This window comes from Elgaria multicarinata, chromosome 12, assembly GCF_023053635.1.
Source record: "Elgaria multicarinata webbii isolate HBS135686 ecotype San Diego chromosome 12, rElgMul1.1.pri, whole genome shotgun sequence".
In the NCBI taxonomy this organism is placed as follows: domain Eukaryota; kingdom Metazoa; phylum Chordata; class Lepidosauria; order Squamata; family Anguidae; genus Elgaria; species Elgaria multicarinata.
In genome coordinates this window covers 28,955,849-28,974,895 of record NC_086182.1, presented here as the reverse complement: position 1 = coordinate 28,974,895, position 19,047 = coordinate 28,955,849, and the positions used below count along the sequence as shown (strand labels likewise).

Below are 19,047 nucleotides of genomic sequence, written 5' to 3'. Positions count from 1 at the left end.
CTCTTATCTCACCGCTGCTAGCAAGGAGGAAAGTGCAACCTGTGTCAGGATCCTCCGGGTGAGCTGGTAGAGAGAAGGCTCTCTATGACCTCCCAGAGAACCTCATATAGATTGCTGGAATCTGCATATGTGTGCATGTGGGTAGGGGCGCACGCACGTGGGACCTCCAAGCCAGCGTCAGATGGGGCCCTCGGGGCCAAAAGAAACCCTACGCCCCCTGGGCGATATGGTCTTCCCCCTGCCCTCCGAACAGCCCTTGAGAAGGTCAGGCTGAGAGACAGTTTGTTGTTGTTTATTCGTTCAGTCGATTCCGATTCTTCGTGACTTCATGGACCAGCCCACGCCAGAGCTTTCTGTCGGCCGTCGCCACCCCTAGCTCCCCCAAGGTTGAGTCCATCACCTCCAGAATATCATCCATCCATCTTGCCCTTGGTCAGCCCCTCTTCCTTTTGCCTCCCACTTTCCCTAGCATCAGCATCTTCTCCAGAGTGTCCTGTCTTCTCATTATGTGGCCAAAGTACTTCAGTTTTGCCTTTAATACCATTCCCTCAAGTGAGCAGTCTGGCTTTATTTCCTGGAGTATGGACTGGTTTGATCTTCTTGCAGTCCCTGGCCGCAATTCACCCAGTGAGCTTCATGGCTAAGTTAGCCTTTGACCCGAGGCCTCAGTCCAACACCATCAACACTATACGACACCAGCCTGCCAGGTGCTTGACATGCATCCCTTTCCATCAGGCTGCATTCAACTTGGTGTTCTAGTTATGCAGCCGGGCTTAATGATCTTAAATGCAGGCAGGTTTAATGGCCGCAACGATAGAAAACGACAACACAATCGTGTGCACGTATAGCTCAAAGGCCTAGTACAGAACAATGAATGCTGCAGTCCTATAGACTCACCTGGTGGCCTCCAGTTGCACTGGACTTCAATTCACAAATAAATATTAATATTGTGTTTTAATATTGGGATCCGCTGAGAGATCTTATTATATTCAGCAGTCTATAAGTATCACAAGCCCCGCTCGTGCTCTTCGCTCCTCTGATGCCATGTTTCTCGCCTGCCCAAGGGCCTCTACTTCCCTTGCTCGGCTTCGTCCATTTTCGTCTGCTGCCCCTTACGCCTGGAACGCTCTTCCAGAACACTTGAGAACTACAAGTTCAATCGCAGCTTTTAAAGCTCAGCTAAAAACTTTTCTTTTTCCTAAAGCTTTTAAAACTTGATGTTGTGCAGACTTCTACTGTTACTTTCTACTGTTAGTTTTTCCCTACCCAGTGCCTGCTTACCCTACCCTGTACCTGTTTGCATTCTCTTCCCCTCCTTATTGTTTTACTATGATTTTATTAGATTGTAAGCCTATGCGGCAGGGTCTTGCTATTTACTGTTTTACTCTGTACAGCACCATGTACATTGATGGTGCTATATAAATAAATAATAATAATAATAATAATAACAAATAAATAAAATGAATTCCCACCATTAGGCTGAAGACGGACAGAGCCCTTAGTATTCTGGAGAGATGAGTGTTATACAACTGGAGAACTGCGGAGGACTGATTCAAATGGGCAGAGAATGCCACACGATGCGTTTTCGCCTTCCTTTCTTCCCTGCTCGCCTGCCATTTCCCCACATCCTTTTATTTGCCTTTTCTTCCGCACATTCAGTCCATGCTGCCCACTGGGGTCTCTGTTCACAAAAGGCTTCTCGGCCTTTTGGCTAAGATCAAGTGTAGTGTGTGTGTAGAACCGTTGTCCAAAATGATGAACGGTGCGGAAAGTACTAGAACCTGGTGGGGGGAGTGGGGGGGTGTCACATCCCATGAAGCTGATGGGTGGGAGTTTCAAGACAGATAAAAGGAAGGACTTCTTCACACAGCGCAGACAGGCCCGGCGCTTCCATAGAGGCCAGTTAGACGGCCGCCTAGAGCGCCAAGTTCGGCGCCCCACTCCCAGAGCCGCTCCATGTTCCCAGAGCTCCATGTTCCCACCATCTGACTGCCCCCCCCCCCCAGCTTCCTGGCTTGGCTTCGGCTGAGGGCTCCCAGCCACACAAGCTGGGACGCTGGGGGGAGGGAAGGAACGGCTCCACGTTCTGACTTCCGGTGCACGCCGAAAGTCAGAACGTTGAGCCATCTGACTGCCCTCCCCCAGCTTCCCGGCTTGGTTTCGGCTGGGGGCTCTCAGCCAAAGACAAGCCAGGACGCTGGGGGGGAGGCGGCGGCGGCGAACGGACGGAACTGGAGCTGCCCGCCCACCCCACCGCAGCGTCCCGCCAAGCCAGGAAGACTTCAGGCGAGGGACAGGTAACTTGTCTCCGCCTACCTGGGGTGGGGTGGGGGGATATGGTGGGGTGTGTGTGAAAGCAGCTCACCTTGCCTAGGGCGCAAAAAAGCCTGGCACCGGACCTGAGCGCAGAGTTAAATTATGGAATTCACTACCGCAAGATGTAGTGAAGGCCACACATTTTGGATGGCTTAAAAGGGGGTTGGATAAATTCCTGGAGGAGAAGGCTAGCAATGGCTACTAGCCCTGATGGTTACATGCTACCTCCAAGTATCTGAGGGCGTAAGCTTGTGTGCACCAGTTGCTGGGGAACATGGGTGGGAGGGTGCTGTTGCACCTGTGTCCTGTTTTGTTGGTCCCTGATCAACAGCTGGATGGCCACTGTGTGAACAGAGTGCCGGACTACATGGACCCTTGGTCTGATCCAGCACCAGGGCTCTTCTTATGTCCCTCTCCACCCCTCCATTATTTTCCTTCCAGTCTACTGTTCCAAGGGACCTTTCCTTCAGTGCTCTGTAGCCATTGTACATTGGCTTCTCGTGCTGTTTTCCTATATTGCCTACGTGTCATCTCTGAGTCACTCGGGGGTAGAGAACCTGAACCGACTTGGAGGCCTCCTACCCTGGCTCTGACAGCCATAAGAAAGGCCACTTGCAACCCATGGAACAAAGAGGATAATTTTCATTATGGCAGTTCTCCTCAAGCGTGTTAATGGGAACACTGTCTTCAGCCACAACGTTCCAAATGTTCCAAGCGTGCCTAGATTCTGGCAGTGCCAGGCCGCCCTTCCAAACAAGAGGCAAAGAGAGCGAAGAGAGAAGCTGGACTTCTGCCATGGCTTTTTTTCCTCCTGTGTTTGCTTTTTTCTTGCATGGGGGGAAAAATCACAAAAGAGAAGAAGGAAGTTGGCCAGTGAAAACCTGCCTGTTTACAATAATGCCATAGACAGGCCAGGATCCACGAAGCTGCAATGTAAGCTTCTAGAGCAGCCTTCCTCAACCTGGGGCGCTCCAGATGTGTTGGACTGCATCTCCCAGAATGCCCCAGCCAGCTGGCTGGGGCATTCTGGGAGTTGTAGTCCAACACATCTGGAGCGCCCCAGGTTGAGGAAGGCTGCTCTAGAGTCTTTCTAGCACCCTGTTCCCATTGCAGCCTCTTGTGAACACCAAATTTTTTTGCTTCTTTTAAATTTTGATTTAACTGTTTTACTCTGTTTTTATTTTCATTTTATCTTGTACACCGCTCCGAAATGTTTCAACGGGGAGCGGTATATAAATATCCTAAATAAATAAATAAAATGCCTCTCTAGGGGAGGTCGAGGGAACCCTAGATTGGCTTTTGATGCAGAGTGAAAAGATGCAATGGGAAGGGTAGTGGGAAATAAGGACATTTCTTCCCACCCTCCATGGGTCTGAGGCTACATGCGGAGATTTGTCTCTTTGGGTCGTGGCCCCACACAAGAGCTTCCTGAAGAACTCCAAATCTTATCAGCAATCCACAGCCACTATAAAAGGGAAGGCAGTAGGATTATCCTCTTCTCCGGGCCCCACCGATGCGAGATATACACTATGGTGGGATGTGGGAGAGGGCTTTCTCTGTTGTGGCACCCCGCCTGTGGAATGCCTTCCCCTTGGAGGCCCGACTGGCACCGGCACCGGCTTCCTTTCAGCACCAGGTTAAGACATGGCTTTTTAACAAAGCCTTTGATGGCTAAATCCAACAGCCTGCACACTGTCTTGTTTTAATTGGACTTCACTGTTTTAAAATTTCATATTGGTTTTAACATGTTAACGGTTTAATTTGTTTTAGAATCGGTCTATTTTATATGCATGATTTTATCTGGACGCCGCCATGAGATCCTTGTGATATAGTGCGGGATGTAAATGTTTTAATCAATAAAATAAATATTGAAGATGGGTGTTAGCAGAAGTCTCTCAATTTTTAACAGGAAACTGTGAAGTAGCCATCAAATTGCAGGCAAAATGTCATAATGTCATGTATGCGAAAATATCTCCTTGTGTGCATCCTTGCATCTGTCTTATCTAATATAAACAAGAGCTCCGGCTCCAGTATTCCTGTGTCAAAGTTAACTTCTGTAACTTACAGTAAGGCCAAAGGTATTGTTTATAGAACAGAGAGAATTGTTTAGAATAATTAGCTATGCCCCAGTGTTATGTTCTGATTGGTTAATGCTGCTACTGGGCCCTGCCCCTTGCAAGCTCAAATACTGTACCATATTCCCTATGTCTTTTGTCTGATTGCTCCCTTTGAAGAGGCCAGGCCTTGATTACTAATCAATAAAGCGCTTTTGAACCCTCTGTCGCTGGAAGTGTGGAGTCGTGCTTAAGGGCTGTTTGGATTTCGTCCTTAGGTGAAAAGAACATTGATCTAACATGGGGAAGGCAGAGAGAACGCTGGCTTGTCTAAAGGACATCCAGTATATTCACGGCGCAGGTGAGATTTTAACCAGGGAGCTTCCAGTCACCATCTAAATCAACAGAAGCTACAGAAGCCACCCAAAATACAATGCCTTCGTAACTGGAGCATCCATGCTTGCATTTTCATCCTGCTCAGGGGTTGGCTCCCCAAAAGAACAAGATGGTGGCTTTGCCCACTCTTCTCCCCAAATGAACAACCCTGAGAGGCAGCATCAAGCATACTTGATCCAAAAAATGCATTCCCACCACTTGGATGAAAGCCAATTGGGCGGTCTACCCCAACCACTCTAGATGGGTTGCTGGCTGGGGGATCATGGGAGATGTAGCACAACCTATCTGGAGGGCCTCAGTTAGAGGAAGTCTGCTTACTGTGGAAGCTGGGGGACTGGCTAGTGGAGTGACCCGCTTTTCACAGAGAGAAAGAGGAAGAAGAGAGTGAGCAAGCGTGAGTTCCAGGTCCCAGGAATTCAAATCGAATACACACACAACAGCTACACGGTACAGTGCAAGGCCTGGAACAAGGTACAAAGACTTGTTTCTAGACTAAATGTACAGGGATTTGGGAAAAACATCACAATCAGGGCAAGGTGGAAGAAGCAAAAACGAGGCTAGCAAGGAGCAAAACGAGGCTTTTCGGAGCTGGGAGAGAATGCAGGGGAGAGAATATGAGTTCTGAACTACAACACAGCACCGTGGAAGCTAAATGTAAAACTTGGAAGGGCTGTCTACAACAGCACAGGTAGTACCTCTGTACTGTATCATCCCCACAGGCCTCTGAAAGATTGGGCAGACAGGGGTAATACCTGGAAAAGGAAGCCTGGATTAAGTACGGCACAGCAGAATCGTGATGGAGCTCAATAAAAAGAGGTCCAGAGAAGTTTCAGCTCTGGAGGTCAAACAATAAACAGCAAATTAGCACGCTCCAGTTACTCAACAACTCTGCCCATTTTCAAGTCCAACATTCTGGGTGGGCGCTGTAGATTCTGATGCTCTGAAACCATCTTGGGCGATGCTGCAGACCCAACAAAATCTTGGATTCAGAATCATTTATTTTAACAGTGTTTATCTTCTACCTTTCCATCTTTCGGGATTCGCAAACACGACGAGTCCTGCAGTACAGAGGAGGCACCGAATAACCCACACAAAGCTGATATATGACAGCCAAAAAGATACAGCTTTGAAGAAGTGCCATCAAAGACAGCTTAGATCCAGGATAGGGAATGACGGATGGAGGACAGGCATGTCATCCATCAAAGAGTTTCCGTGGCTATATATAAAACCAAAAAACAAAAAACCCCACCTACGAGCTCCAAGGTCAACATGAGCTACCATTAGACTAAAGCAGGAACTGATTTATGGCTCCAGCAATCGGTCTTTCCTTGCCCATTACTTTTTATGATAGACAAGGAATGGCTATATTATGTGCAACACTTATTTAAAGCCTTTAAATCATATCCAGCTAGTCTGTGGCATTGCTCTCTGGCTCCCTCCCTCCCTTTGAAGGCTTCTGGGGAAAAACTTCCCCTGGCAATGACTGATTCCGCCTGGATCTCTCTGTCGCTCTAGTTCTTTCAATGCTCCCAGATCTCAGCACTTCGATTAAATGCAAAACATACATATGCCTTCTTTCAAAACCTGCCTGGAGGTATCCATTTGTAAATGTAAACTTTCTAAGTCGTCTTTGTTCAAATGCAAATCAAATCACTTGTTCGGATTAATGATGTAATTGTAACACTTAGGGTGCAATCCCATGCCCTCTTACTCAGCAGGGCGCCCTGCTGAAGGAAGTGGAATTTACTGCTGAGCAAGCACGCTTTGAGCCACTCTGCACATATTTATATAACATGAATGCATACACCACACTACCAGTAATACCTGCTCCACTCTGTTTCTCAGCCACTACCCTCATCTTATACAGTGGTGGCCAAAATTGTGGACACTTTTCGAAATGTTCATGTTTTGCAACTTTGCATGCTTATAGAAAATGTTCTGTTCCACGAAATTCAAATGTTTATATATCAATTGAAAGACTTGATTCACATTGTTAAGGTGGTCAAAAGACCCCCTTTCCGGGGGGAAAGTGTACACCAAGCACTCAAGGCTCTGCCACTAGACCTCTCCTCCTGTCATAGAATCATAGAATAGCAGAGTTGGAAGGGGACTACAAGGCCATCGAGTCCAACCCCCTGCTCAATGCAGGAATCCACCCTAAAGCATCCCTGACAGATGGTTGTCCAGCTGCCTCTTGAAGGCCTCTAGTGTGGGAGAGCCCACAACCTCCCTAGGTAACTGATTCCATTGTCGTACTGCTCTAACAGTCAGGAAGTTTTTCCTGATGTCCAGCTGGAATCTGGCTTCCTTTAACTTGAGCCCATTATTCCGTGTCCTGCACTCTGGGAGGATCGAGAAGAGATCCTGGCCCTCCTCTGTGTGACAACCTTTTAAGTATTTGAAGAGTGCTCTCCTGTCTCCCCTCAATCGTCTCTTCTCCAGGCTAAACATGCCCAGTTCTTTCCATCTCTCTTCATAGGGCTTTGTTTCCAGACTCCTGATCATCCTGGTTGCCCTCCTCTGAACACGCTCCAGCTTGTCTGCGTCCTTCTTGAATTGTGGAGCCCGGAACTGTCCCTCTGTTCATTAATAAAGAGTCATCAGAATGCAGTTGGCCTGTTGCTCAAGGCTGTCCTGCACTCACCACCCCCAGAGCAGGGTTTAGTTTGCTTGGCAAATGTACCAGTTTCCAAAAACACAGCTGCTAACGCTAGGATCCCGGATCCAAGTTGCCATTATCCCAGACATTTCGGCGCACCGCTCCTTGTTATCACGAAAACCACCCCATTGGGCAGCAAAGTTCGCTTCGACCGCCCTTGCAGCGGGGGCTTATCTGGTACAGTAAGTTACATAAACAGGGCGTAGTTGTCACAATATTATGTGCTGTTAGAAATAGTTTCATATATGGAAAATGTATAACTCTGCAATCAATAAGGGATGGAAGGAGCCATGATCTCATCAGGAGGGGCATGGAATGTTATAAAAGATGTTGGCTGTGGATGATGGATAGAGAAGTTCGTCTTCGATCCGTCGAGGGTGAGTTTCCTCCTACATGTGTAGTTCAATAAAGAGGTGGTCCCTGAATCTGGACTTGTCTGGTTTTCCTGTTCCCTCCCTTCTGGTTGGGGTTTTTACCCTAACAACGTAATACAACAATCCTGCTTCTTTTCCTGGGTATCCAATCAACTCTTTTCTTTGGTGCCATTCCTCTATTTATGATGTACGTACGTATACTTTTAATTTGAGAAATACTTCAAAGAGTCACACGATCTCCAATTGCGCTTCAGTTACAGAACCAATAGCAAAACCGACTTTCCTCCAACTTGAAACATGATGTATCGCAGCTACTGCCACGTGTTCGGTCCCCAGAACGAGGACTGTGATTGGCCAGTAGGGTTTGCAATTCCAATCCGCTTCTTCGCCCAATCACACCTGTGTTTGTTTTTAGACTAAAGTAAGCGTAACTTTTTTGGTACTGCAGACATTTGCATTCTGCTTTTTGTATTGCATTCAGCATTAAATTCTCTTTCGATTGATATAGAAACATTTGAATTTGGTGAAACAGAACATTTTCTATAGGCGTGCAAAGTTGCAAAACGTGAAAATTTCGAAGTGTCCACAATTTTGGCCACCACTGTAAGATAAGGGAAACTGAGGCATAAGAACAACTTCCACAGGGCAGCTCTGCTAGTTCGTTGCAGCAAAACCAACAACGTGTCTTGTGTCACCTTAAAACACTTATTCTGGTGTAAGCTTTTGTGGACACTGTCCCCTTCATCAGATGCATCCGATGAAGTAGACGCTGTCTACAAAAGCTTTTGCCAGGATAAATTTGCTAGACTTTAAGGTGATGCAACATACTCAATTGTCTGTGAGGCCTAATAGTTAATCTAAGACTATGCAGTCAGTTTTCAAGTGAGCTGAGAGTTATGCCAGGGGTTCCCTGACTCAAAGCCCATTTCTTAATGTCTGTATCAGCTTTCCCCAACATGTCGCCCTCCGGATGTGGGAATTGCTGTCCAGCACATCTGGAGGGTGACAGATGTGTTGGGGAAGGCTGGGTTTACAGTACAGTAGCTCTAAGAGCATAGCTACACAAAAGACATTGATACCAAATGGCATCAGTTGTCATGTGCTGCCCGCCAGCTAGCTTTCGTGGTGTAAGCTGTACCATGCTGAAACAGCAGGATATATATTAAGAAAAAAGTAAATGATGAATGGGTGAAGAACGAGAAGACCTGGATTCAACCCTCCACAGCCAGGAAGCTCAGTGGATGACTTTGGACCAGCTTCCAGATCTCAGCTTCACCTACCTCACAGGGTTGCTGCAAGGATTAAATGCAGGAGAATGACAACATATTAAGCCCTGAGCTCCTTGGAAATATAAATACAGTAAATGAAGTCCTATTAATAAAGCACAAACACTAAACTGCTTGAGCTGCTTTTTCTTGCTATCCAAACTGTACTTTTTAAAAACACACAGACATTAACCATATTTACTTTAAAAATGCTATTAACAAATGTAATTAACAACACACATATTCAGGCACATTGACCAGGGGGTTGGACTCGATGGCCTTGTAGGCCCCTTCCAACTCTGCTATTCTATGATTCTATGATTCTAGGGGCTCTGATGCATAACTCTCACAGTGGCCAAAGTAGAAATGTGTGGTCAAAGGCAACAAATTAATATTTCCATTTTACAGGTGAGGAATAGTGAGGCTAAGAAATAAAATATCAGCACATAGCCAGCCATGACGGTGATATTTTAGTTGCTATTATAGACAACTTAGAGTCAGGAGCATGTTCAGACAAACTGGAGCATGTTCAAAGGAGGGCAACCAGGATGATCAGTTACCTAGGGAGGTTGTGGGCTCTCCCACACTACAGGCCTTCAAGAGGCAGCTGGACAAGCATCTGTCAGGGATGCTTTAGGGTGGATTCATGCATTGAGCAACGGGTTGGACTCGATGGCCTTGTAGGCCCCTTCCAACTCTGCTATTCTATGATTAACAGCCAGCCCAAGTACCGGAATGTTATTAAACACGTTTCTCTAATACTCTGCAGTGGTTGATACCCCCAGGGGCATAACAGCACCGATCAATTTTTACTTAAGCTCTGCTAAATCTTGACCCAATATACATTACACTAAAAGGCTTCATAAAACACATTTCCCCAATGACCTCAGGGCTCTGCTTATTACTCAGCTTTAACTGGAGACACACAGATAAGCATAGCTATGACATCCTTCCTTTGGAGGAGAATAAATCCAGAAGCTAGAGGTGACAACTGGCAAGTAAAAGAAGAAGCAGCTTATAAGGTGATAGTGGACGAGGAGGAAGGACCAGGGCAGAGTTGGCGCCAGAAGAACACCGAGGCTTCTAACCGACCAACCTAGCTAAGAAGGGGATGCACATGCATCGCCATCGTATTGCTCAGGATGAGATCTGCGTTCGAATGAAGGCATGTCTCCATTAACGAGCCGGAGAAAGTAGTCTCACATTGATGCCTTGTTTACAGGATGTATCTGCAAACGAATCGAGGCTTTAAGGTTCTTGGGAAATAAATCAGAAAGCTTACGGCACAGCACTATCCCAGGCTATATCATAGAATCATAGAATAGTAGAGTTGGAAGGGGCCTCTAAGGCCATCGAGTCCAACCCCCTGCTCAATGCAGGAATCCACCTCAAAGCATACCCGACAGATGGCTGTCCAGCTGCCTCTTGAATGCCTCTAGTGTGGGAAAGCCCACAACCTCCCTAGGTAATTGGTTCCATTGTCGTACTGCGCTGTCAGGAAGTTTTTCCTGATGTCCAGCCGGTATCTGGCTTCCTGTAACTTGAGCCCATTAGTCTGTGTCCTGCACTCTGGGATGATTGAGAAGAGATCCTGGCCCTCCTCTTGTGTGACAGCCTTTCAAGTATTTGAAGAGTGCTATCATTCCCCCACCCCCAGCCTTCTCTTCTCAAGGCTAAACATGCCCAGTTCTTTCAGTCTCTCCCCACAGGGCTTAGTATCATGAAGTGAAGAAGAGGAGGGCTATGAAAGCCACCTAGATTTCCGTGCAATAATAAATAACTATACTAAATTATGTTCCTGGAAGCTGTCTCTACTTTCTCATTCTGTTCATGTACATCTGTTCATGTACAAATCTAAGTCCCCAGGGTTTTACAGACAGGCCAGACAATTATTATTATTATTAAAAAAACACCTTTAAGGAAGAACTCAAATTAATGTCTTCACCCAGAAATGAGGCTATGCCCAGAAGATGCATCTTGTAAGACTGAGTTCAGGACCTGCCTTTCCTATTTCTGTTACACCACACTGGCTCTATTGATAGAATTAAATCCCCTCCTCTTCATATTTTGCCTCAGCACTTTTCTAGTACAGACAGCAAGTTCAGGAAAGCTATCTGAAACTTCATAAAAACACTAAGGGTGCAATCCTGTGCATGTTTAGACAACGAAGAGTCCTAAAACTCCTGGTGTTCCCCAGCCAGCATGGGTACCTTAGTGTACAATGACCCTTTACTTCTTCACACGCATGAGTTTATTTCCTTGATTCCTTCATGGTTGTCTTGCTTTGTTTACATGGCTAATGACCGGTGTTGTTCACCCTGCTGAATCACTGGAGAAGGTGGTGTCCCCACAGATTGGAAGACATAACAAATTTAAAAGAAGTTAAGCTACTGCATCCCCACTTAAGCTAATTCTATTTTGAGGGTAGCTACGGAGAGAGCAGGGGGTGAATAAATAAAACATGGTTTAAAAGTATATGCAGAGAGGCATATTATAACTGTTGCTTGGCTCTAGCCAAGACTTCTGGGTCCTGAACAGCACCAAATTTATAAGAAGTCATTTAGTTTCCCCCACCCAAATAAAAACGAGCAAGTCATCTAGGAAAGAAAGGGCAGTAATTTATACTATTTATATATTCATTTGTTATGTTTCTATCCTGCTTTTTCCTCCAAGGAGTCCAAGATGGCGTACAATGAAATCTCTTCATTGGCTTCCAATTCACTCCAGAATCCAATATAAACTTCTCCTGCTGACCTTCAAAGCTCTTCACGGTCTAGCTCCTGCCTATCTCTCCTCTCTCATCTCACACTATTGCCCCGCTCGTGCTCTCCGCTCCTCTGATGCCATGCTTCTCGCCTGCCCAAGGACCTCCACTTCCCTTACTCGGCTTCGTCCTTTTTCTTCTGCTGCCCCTTACGCCTGGAACGCTCTTCCAGAACACTTGAGAACTACAAACTCAATCACTGCTTTTAAAACTCAGCTAAAAACTTTTCTTTTCCCTATAGCCTTCAAATATTGAGTTTGTTCTGACTCTATACTGTTAGCTTCTCCCTACCCGGTGCCTGTTTACACTTCCCTGTGCCTGTTTGCATTCTCCTTCCCTCTTTATTGTTTACTACAACTTATTAGATTGTAAGCCTATGCGGCAGGGTCTTGCTATTTACTGTGTTATCTGTACAGCACCATGTACATTGATGGTGCTATATAAATAAATGATAATAATAATAATAATAATAATAATCATCTTCCTCCTCTTCATTTTATCCTCACAACAACCCCGCGGGGTAGGTTAGGCTGAGAGTCAGTGACTGGCCCAATGTCACCCAGTGAGCTCCATGGCCAAGTGGGGACTTGAACCCAGCCCGAGTCAAACACTCTAAGCACGTGAACCAGATCTCCATTGCTATGCAGAAAGATGACGGGAAAATTACAAATTATCTGCTAGTATCTGTAAATGGTCTGATTTGACAACAGAACGCCACTTTAGACATGCCGTCTTGTAAAGCCAGCCTGAAAATCTAGCCCCCCCCCCGCCCCCCCCAAAAATGTGCAGGTCTGTCATACGGCAGCAGGTGAGAGAGAAATCTTTAAAAAAAACATCACTGCAAGTCTGCCAAAAATAGCAGGATGACACATGACCCTAGCATGCCCGGGGCTTTAAAATGAACTATTCTGAGCAACCAGTGTTCGTTTAGGAGATGGATTTCTTAATTTTACTGCTGCTAGCTGGAAACTTATGGAACTTCCAACCAAGCTGATTTAGTAGCAATGTCTGCTTTAATTACAGCTAGCGAAAACGTATTATAATCCCAAATAATCAATGAGCATAAACTATCAGATCATAAACAACCACACACACGTCTTTTCTTTCATCACCCAGCCCCAATGGAAAGAGGGCTGACTCTTTGGATTCATACACAAGATCCCAGGTCATTTGATTCCAGATCAATTTAAGCCAAATTAGCTACCGCCACAATCACATCACTAAGTTTAGAGTCACATGTCACAAACATGCTATAAAAGGGGAGCGGGGGGGGGCTAATCCCCCTTTCCCAATGTGATAATCTGAGGACATTTAAGCAGCAAAAAGGCACGTCAGAGCCTGCTTCATTATATGCATGAAGTGATGACTTGTAGGGGTAGGAATATCCTTATGGTTCTTTGACTTTAAACCAGACTTGGACTGGAGAGTCCATCCAACAGGGAACACTTTCAAATAGAGGACCATCCTCTGCCGGGTCTCTGAAACAGAGGACTGTCCTCTGAATATATCTGGCCAACCGATTGTGAATGTGTACCTATTCTCAGGTCAGGGAGAGCTTTGCTTTGATGTTATTGTTGCAGCGCTCACCTTTGTGGAAAGCAAAGGAGCCATAGCTCCAAGGTATGCTTTGCATATGCTTTGCATATGCTTTGCAAGCTATGCTTAGCACCTGCTTTGCACGCAGAACATATCCCAAATTCAGTCCGCAGCGTCTCCAGGTAGGGCTGGAAAGCATCCTGCCAGAAACCTTCAACAGCGGCTGCCAGTCAGTGTCGACAATACTGGGCTAAATGAACCCATGATCTGACTCAATAAAAGGCAGGTTCCTACGTCCCTAAATGCCTGGTGTGTAACATTTCCAGACAGCCAAAGAACAACGCTAAGCTTTTTTCCTGCTCCCCTGCCGGTATTCCTGCACTTAACAACATACGCTGAGTTTTTAATTGACCCCAGAAGAGTTGTTTTAAATGGATAATGTTGTTTTTATGCTTTTGATGGTTTTAAATTTTTGTATATTTGTTTTTAATGTTTGCTGTTTTCAACCTTTGTAAACCGCCTAAAGAGCTCCGGCTAGGGGGCGGTAGATAAATGTAATAAAGCTGAACATCTTTTTATTCTCTCAGTATTTTAACATTTAATTTTAACTTAAATTTAAATCTTACTGTTTTAACTCTGTATTTTAATCTTATATCAATTTTGCTGCGTGGTTTTATCCTGGTTGTGCTTTTTATATTGTATTTTGTATTTGTGCTTTTAACCTGTTGTTTGTTTTATTATTGTTTAACTTTTGTGAACCGCCCAGAGAGCTTCGACTATTGGGTGGTATAAAAATGTAATAAATAAATAAATAAATAAAATAAAATAAATAAATGAAAATAAATATTCACGTTAATATATAACCCTGGATAATACTCTTGGGATGTGGTGGGGTGGAGGGGAATAGCAAGTCTGAATTTTCTTTATTTATGCTGGATGTTATTTATTTATTTATTTATTTAATTGCATTTATATACCGCCCCACAGCCGAAGCTCTCTAGGCGGTTTACAAAGGTTGAAAACAGCAAACATTAAAATCAAATATACAAAAAATTAAAACCATCAAAAGCATAAAAACAACATTATCCATTTAAAACAACTCTTCTGGGGTCAATTAAAAACTCAGCGTATGTTGTTAAGTGCAGGAATACCGGCAGGGGAGCAGGAAAAAAAAGTTAGCGTTGTTCTTTGGCTGTCTGGAAATGTTACACATCAGACATTTAGGGACATAGGAACCTGCCTTTTATTGACCATGGGTTCATTTAGCCCAGTATTGTCGACACTGACTGGCAGCCGCTGTTCAAGGTTTCTGGCAGGATGCTTTCCAACCACAATTAAAAATAGTAAACATTAAAAGTATACAAAAATTAAAAACACACACATAAAAACAGTATAAAAACAACAGTATCCATTTAAAAACAACAATTCTGGGGTCCATTAAAATGCCTGGGAGAAGAGAAAAGTCTTGACCTGGCGCCAAAAAGATAACAACGTTGGATGTTCAAGAAGAATGAATGAATGAAAACGTACATTTTAATAAAGTGTTAATTAAAGTTAATTAAAACAACAGCACATGAACAGGTGAGTGTATCCCCCCATCCCCCCCCCTAAAAAAGTTGAGCATCTTCTCATTGGGAGTTTGGGGAATGGGGGGGAGAAGAAGGGGTCCAGAGGGGAGGGGTGACTCCAGGACAGACTGGGGGGGGGGGGAGTGAGTGGGGGGGTCCTCTTCCAAAAGACCCCCACCCAAAGGAGAAGGGTGGGTCTAAGGCTACAGGCAGAGGGCTCACAGGAGATCCTATTGGTGGGTGGAAGTGTGTGGGGGGGTCTCTCCTAAAGAGGCGGGGGAGGAGCCCCCTGGAGGGGAGGGGCCTACGGGAGGGGAGGGGCGTGTCCAACATGGGGGTTAATTAGCATGCCTCCCCTGGCCCCGCCCCTTTCCCCTCAGCGGTCTCTTTCTCTCTCTCACCTGCGCAGGACGACGGCCGTCAACAGCAGCGCGAAGAAGCCCCATAGCAGGCGCCGGCGCCGGCGTCCCCCGCAGCCCCACATGGCCGGAACGACGTCCGGCCCAGCCCCGGCCCCGTAACCAGGGACTCCGGCTTCCACCACCATTGGGGCTCCGTTACCAACACGGGCTCCTCCCATTGGAAGAGGGAGGGCCCTTGGCCCGCCGCCATTGGCGGGCTGGGAGGAGGAGGAGGCGGGACCCAGCGTCCCCGCCCGATTGGGCGGCGCCGTCCGTCGGTCATTCTTTGCTGCCCCGCCTCTCCGTCCTCTCCCACCTGTTCCCGCTGCCGGGCGTGACGGCGCTGCGAGAGGCGAAGTGGGCTCGGAGCCGTGCGCTCTGCACATGCTCAGGAGCTGGGTTGAGCAAGGGGCTCATTCGCGGGGTGGCTGCAGTAATGCACTCTGCACATGTTCAAAGGCTGGCACGCCTTCCAGAGTTGACTCTCCTTTCGGGGTGGCTGCATAAGTGCACTCGGCCTGTGGTCAGGAGCTGGGTTGCAGCAGGGGGCTCTCTCCTGGAGTGGGTGCCATAGTGCACTCTGCACATGCTCAGCGGCTGGCACACCTTTCAGAGTTGACTCTCGTTTTGGGGGGGGTTGAACAGGGGGTTCTCTCCTGGAGTGGTTGCAGTAGTGCACTCTACACATGCTCATGAGCTGGTTCAGAGCAGAGAGCTCATTCCTGGGGTGGCTGCAGTAATGCACTCTGCACATGTTCAAAGGTTGGCACACCTTCCAGAGTTGACTCTCTTTTTGGGGTGGCTGAGCAGGGGGCTCTCTCCTGGAGTGGTTGCAGTAGTGCACTCTACACATGCTCATGAGCTGGGTCAGAGCAGGGGGCAAATTCCTGGGGTGGCTGCACTCTGCACATGTTCAAAGGCTGGCACGCCTGCCAGAGTTGACTTTCCTTTCAGGGTGGCTGCATAAGTGCACTCAGCCTGTGGCCAGGGGGCTGTCTCCTGGAGTGGTTGCAGTAGCACACTCTTCATATAGTTGGGAGCCGGACCCAGCTGGGGCAGGGGACTCTCCTCCTGCCGTGGTTGCAGGAGTGTAACCTGCTCATGTTCAAAGGCAGCCTATCACCCCTGCAGCAGAGTGCAGCCCTGCTAAGCATGTTTGCTAAGGCAGAGTTCAATGGGACTCGTGCCCAGGAGAACCAGTCAACAGAATCTCATGATGACCTTTTTCCTGGTGAAGGCTAGCTCAGACTGCAAGTGAGGGTTGAAGTGTTGAAAAAAACATGCAAATAAGTAAAACACCGGATCTGCAACAAAATGTTGCAGTATGGAGTGTTTCGACTCAGGATCCCAGCCATGCGCTTTTCCAGGATATTCCATTACATCCCCCGCTTCCACTGTGGGCATCACCCCCTGCTTCACCCACACAATAGTCAGTATTCTGTGCCCACTGAGCATATACCGTGCCTTCATTGGGGTGTTTTGGTTAACCCTTTCCTAAAGATTTGCCTTCCTTCTGCAAAACGTGGGTTTCCCTCTTGTGCATGGGTGTTGCCATTCTGGATACGTAAGGATCCATTCTCCGAGAGTGATCAAGCTCCTGCAAATCCCATCACTAATGGGCATACTTTTGGCAGGGGGTTGTTGACAAGAGCAAACAACTATCAACCCAGGTCAAACTCCAACAAGAAGCCCCAACAAGTCTGTTTCAAGACTGAAAAAACAGCCACTGGTTTTGACCGTCTTGCAACCGCTCTGTACAGGAAGATCAGTAGTGTTGATGGGAAATGCTTATGTTGAATCTCCGAAACTTCTGATAAACCACTTGAAACTGCAGGAGGAGAAATCTAAATTTTGTCCAGGTTTGGACTTGGCTATTCTAATGTAAGCTTTCCCTAATCTCATGCCTTCCAGATGTGTTGGACTACAACACCCATATTTCCCAGCTAGCATGGCCAATGGAGCTTTCCCTAATCTGAAGCCTTCCAAATGTGTTTATTTGTTACATTTATATACCGTCCCACAGCCGAAACTCTCTGGGCAGTTTACAAAAGTTAAAAACAGTAAACATTGAAAGTATACAAAATTTAAGACATAAGAACAACAGTATACAGATTTACAGATACTAGCAGATAATAATTTGAACAACAGTATACAAACAACAGTATCCATTTAAAAACAACAGTTCTGGGGTCTGTTAAAAAACAAATTTAGCGTTGTTAAATGGTGTTGAATGCCTGGTGCCTAAAAGATAACAGCCTCATCGGGGAGATCATTCCACAGTCGGGGGGTGGGGGGCACCACCAAAAAGGCCCTCTCCTTTGTTGCCATCCTCCAAGCTTCCCTCGGAGTAGGCACTCGGAGGAGTGCAGCTTCCGAACCATCTTCAAAGGATGCCCCATGTAGAGGGCATTGCAGTAATCTAATTTGGAGGTTACCGGAGTATGGACAACTGAAGTCAGGTTATCCCTGTCCAGATAGGGGCATAGCTGGGCCACCAACCAGAGTTGGTAGAAAGCACTCCATGCCACCGAGGCCACCTGAGCCTCAAGTGACAGAGATGGTTCTAGGAGAACCCCAAAGCTACAAACCTGCTCCTTCAGGGGGAGTGCAACCCCATCCAGGTCATCCATGCTCCTAATGGATGACCTGTGTCAAGAGAGGGAATGCAAGGTTGTTGATTCTCTTTGATCTCAGCGGCTTTTCTTGCCATCAGCAACGGTATCTTGTTATTCTGGCTCTCTGGGTTGTGGGGTAATAAAGTGAAATCTTGACAAAATGGAGACACTCTGGGGAAGGAATTTCCATGTCTTGGAAGCTGGTATATTACTAGTTCTGAGTGGAGTTGCACTCTCCCTGAAGGAGGTGAGTTGATTGGGTTTGCTCCTTGAACCAACAGTCAGTAGAGATCAACACGGCCAATTAACCGCATAATTGAAAGTATTCTAATATCCCTGTAATCTCTAATAAACCTTTTAACTATTGTATCAGTTTACTTTCTGGCTTTCCTGGGCATTGAAGGTCTGTGTCTTGTTCTTTAAGACAGCTGATCCATGTCTTTCTTTGGCTCGTTCTTTAGCTGCAGGCTTCTCAATGTACTTGTGCCTCATGGCCATCCTGTCCCAAGTCATTCTCTCCAAATCCAGTTTTTTTTCCTTTCCCACTGACCAACACAGCACCTTTTTCCCAGGACCAGGCTTAACTCCTCCTCCCCCATTTCTAACCGCCTCTTAACTGTCCCACAGTCCTCCCCAGTACTCCATTCTTGTAGTTCTATTGTAGTACTTGCCACAGCTACAACGATCCCTGCCCTAGAAGTCTCCTGGCTGGATTACTGTAATGCATTATATGTGGGGCCGGTCCTTGGAAACAGCTCCAACCAGTACAGAATTCAGCCACTGAAATTCTGGTTAGATTGCCAATGTGGAGCTATGTTACATCAGCTCTGAAGCAGCTCTGTTCGCTGTCGGGCCCAATTCAAGATGTTGATGCTGCTTACTTTTAATGCCTGAAACACCGCAGAGCCCAAATTATCTAAAGGAGCGCTCTCCCTGTATCAGCCTGCCCGTGTTTTTAAAATCATTAGAGGCCCTTTTCAATATTCCTTCTATAAAAGTCTATTTTTCATCTGCACAAAGAAAGGGCCTTCTTTGTGGCGGCACCCTAACTTCAGTGTTATAACTTCAGCTCTTCATACTAAAAGGGAAGACAACAGAG

General features: G+C 46.4%; 1 protein-coding gene across 1 annotated transcript in view; it reads right to left on the bottom strand.

Moving 5' to 3' along the window:
- Window positions 1–15,512, bottom strand: part of LOC134407380 (beta-galactosidase-1-like protein 2) — an 80,924-nt gene extending 65,412 nt beyond the window's left edge. The window contains exon 1 of the mRNA XM_063139120.1: window positions 15,334–15,512. Coding sequence (XP_062995190.1) covers window positions 15,334–15,512 — 179 coding nt within the window. The remainder of the gene's footprint in view (window positions 1–15,333) is intronic.
- Between the last annotated feature and the right edge of the window lie 3,535 nt (window positions 15,513–19,047).